The 3,505-nt window shown below is 34.4% G+C and overlaps 1 protein-coding gene across 1 annotated transcript; it reads left to right on the top strand.

The window, feature by feature from the left end:
• The first annotated feature begins 1,118 nt into the window (after positions 1 to 1,118).
• Positions 1,119 to 3,135, top strand: LOC144847756 (beta-1 adrenergic receptor-like). Its single transcript, XM_078704265.1, has one exon. It carries the CDS (start codon positions 1,511 to 1,513, stop codon positions 2,429 to 2,431), a length of 921 nt encoding a protein of 306 aa, XP_078560391.1. The 5' UTR covers positions 1,119 to 1,510; the 3' UTR covers positions 2,432 to 3,135.
• Positions 3,136 to 3,505: the final 370 nt, after the last annotated feature.

The raw sequence follows: 3,505 nt of genomic DNA, 5'->3' as shown, positions 1-3,505 counted from the left end.
AAAAAGAATTTTAATGAGCCATTTCGCAGTTTTAATAATTAATTCCGTAGAATAATAAAACTAAACAAAGTAAGTTTTAACTTATAAAAATACAAAATAAACATTTGCATTCAAACAACAAGGCCATATAATACATGGCTGCAGTCGCGTGCACAAATTTGAGTAAGTGTTTACCGACCGACCGACAGACCGACCAACCGACCGACATAGTGAGCTGTAGTGCTAAGAGCTAAAAATCCATTGACTTCCTGTCGAATCTCGGTGGGACCTCATATTTTATGGAGTGAGTGCAGAATCTGTTTGGGCTTTAGCCTATTCTCATTCCTGGTTATTTTTACATTGATGACCGAATAAATATTATTATTATTATTATAATTTGGCTATGTTTTGCTTTAAATTACAGTTTTTTCAGGTAAATATTTTTTTTCGATCCAATTTCAAAGTGAATAATTAATTATGTGATATTAAAATGGCATATGCAACAAAAACATTTAAAGAAAATATTTTTTCAGGGAAACAATCTTACAAATTAGAATGTCCATATATCCTTGAAGGTCATGAAGTTATAAATAACTCCTGGTTAATGTATATTCTGCGCACAATAAATCCACTCACTCAATCAGACGGTGTTGAATATCATTGTACTTTTTCAAATTGAAACATTGTATAATATTGTATGATTTTATGTATACAGGTCGATTTTGTTATTAATTAGTATTTTGTATGCACACGGTCCAACAGGCAACAAGAACCCTGTGTTTATCTGGGCGGCTCCGTGGAAATGTAACTTGAACTTGGATAGTGGGTAGATTCCCGGGAAATACCCGAATATTCATTTTTATTTCAGAAGCATTTTTTATCTGGTCTTTTTTAATAAACAATTCTTTCTGCCGCACCTTTGTAGCAATGCCTTACACCGGTGATCCGACGTCTTTTATTGTGTAATAGTGCATTTTGGTTATTATTAATATTGGTCTCATAACAGGAAACAGTTAAAAAGTATTCTAAACGTTGTGGTTTCGGTTATTAACCAATCACAGTCATCGAAAGCAAGCTACCAGACGACAGTGAAGAGAACGAAGTGAATGATACATAAATGAGTAGGTGTAAGCCGACGACACAGATATAGCATGCGAACTATGAGATAATTCTAGTAGGCCTATACTTATATAAGGAACTTGTGTAAGAGTGTGCATTCTAAATAATTGTAGACTACTTATATGGTGTTGAGTGCTGCGAAATAGGCTTTTGAGATTCCACTTTTGAGCGTTAATGTACCAGTATTCGTATCACCTTACAAACTGCCGGGTAAACATTGCTCTCTAAGGCATTTACGGTATATTTTTTATGAAGGGAAAACTGAAGGCAGGCCTACAGAGAAAGATGATTCGATATTCTATTTGCACTGTCTATTTAAGTTTAAACTTAAAACGGATTTGCCAGACTGCTGCCCAGACCAACGGCCTATAAATATCTCATCCATTCTTCCCCAGTGAGTAATATCCACAGCATGGAATCCTATTCTAATAGTTCGTTTGGATACAACAAGACAGTTTTAATATTTGTACTAGCTGTATATATACCAATGGATATTATAATCATCGTTGGAAATACATTCGTACTTGTCGTAATACGGAGAACACCAAGTCTCCATGAACTACAGTTCACATTACTCGCCAGCTTAGCGTTTGTAGACCTTTTGTCGGGACTCATCGGTCTTCCTTTGAGCATATGGGGCAATATAACTCGGCAATCAATGCGTTTGGTGGTTGACGATTGTGAATTGCAATACATTCCAGGTAAAATATTTTTTGCTACGTCGTACACACATCTTCTTATTATAACTACCGATCGTTATATAGCTATTACAAAGCCTTTGCATTATCACAAAATATTAACACGGACTAGAATACGTATTTACATTGCCCTTTCCTGGATGTTTGGATGTATGTTTGGTGTTTTATACCTCTTTCCTGAAATTAAACGCCGAGATATGGATACATTTTTTTGCTTTCAAACGTCAAAAACAATAGGTACAATCGCAATCATAGTCGCGGTATCTCTCGGTATTATAATGATGATTTTCATGTACACGTGCATTTTTATAGAAGCAAGAAAACACCATCGTAAACATAGAACAAGTGTCGAAAAATCTCAATTCAAAAGGACGTTTAAAGGCGCCAAAACGGCATTAATCGTCGTTGGATTTTTTATGATGTACTATTTACCCAACGTTATACGTATACTACTTTCCATAAAGATTCCAAGAAATGAATTATTTTGGTTGGAATGGATTGCAGAAATGTGTACGGTATCCAGCATGGCAATTAATCCGTTGATATATGTTTGTCGATATAAACGTTTTGCACAAGCTTTTCACAAACTTTGCCACTCAAGCGTGCAAACTGGAAGCTTATCTGAAGAAAAGTAAAGGTTACTTCAACCTCTACAACTCACTATGTCGGTCGGTTGGTCGGTCGGTCGGTAAACACTAACTCAAATTTGAGCACGCGACTGCAGCCATGTATATGGCCTTGTTGGAATTGCAAGACTTATGATCACCTAAAAAAAGTTGTATAGCAGTTTGAGTGTGGATACAAATCCTAGCTCTAAGTTGGGTTTATATGCCCATGACTTGAAACTATATGACCTAATTTTAAAGGACGTCGCTATAAAGTTGGGATTTATAAATAATTTATATGCATTATTTAACAAACAAATCGCATTATTTAACAGATTAAAATAATGGATAGGCTTACATTCTTCAGGATGATAATTTAATAACTTCATCGAAGTATTTTTTTGCGGCAGGGAGCTAAGTTAGTTAATTAATTGGTATTGAGTCCCATCCCACTCACAAGAATGTTTCTCAAGTATTATGAAATACGCCAGACGAGTGGAAACATCTGACCAATTGAAATTAATTATAATGATGACTGTTTTATGGTATTTATAAGTACATACGTTTACGGACTACATACGTTGTTTCTGCAGTCTTTTCCTATTTATTACATTGTGTGATTTGTAACAGTGTACAATAGGGTCAGTTACGTTAAATCTACGTTGATAATTTAGGTTAAGCATCGACAATTGTTAATGGGATTATTGTACAGCCGAGAACAATGAGATTCGTTTTATTTATTCTCTATAAAGAATCTCGTACCTTCTCTAGTATAGCATATATACTATACAGTATTGTTAACATTATATCAATTGTTAGAAAGTTTGCATATTTATGTATTTTAAATAAAAGTGTATACGTGCATAAATTAATTCCTCTCATTTGTTATTGATTAATTATTCATTGCATTATATAACTTTATGTCCATAGGTAAGCATCTAATTATACATGTGAAAGCTAGTGTGAGCAGACCTATGTATTTCAGTTTCCAAACCATGTATTTCAGTTTCCAAACCATTTAGTTATAAAGAAAATAATGACCTAGGCTATATAAACTGTATAGACCAAAACAAACACACCCCCACATCCGAAATGCATTGCTGT

This window comes from Antedon bifida, chromosome 7 (genome assembly GCF_963402885.1).
Source record: "Antedon bifida chromosome 7, ecAntBifi1.1, whole genome shotgun sequence".
In the NCBI taxonomy this organism is placed as follows: domain Eukaryota; kingdom Metazoa; phylum Echinodermata; class Crinoidea; order Comatulida; family Antedonidae; genus Antedon; species Antedon bifida.
This window is presented reverse-complemented; position numbering and strand designations above follow the sequence as displayed.

Bases quoted from the DNA above. Each gene is read 5' to 3' on its own strand.
- LOC144847756 (XM_078704265.1), top strand. From the start codon at position 1,511: ATGGAATCCTATTCTAATAGTTCGTTTGGATACAACAAGACAGTTTTA.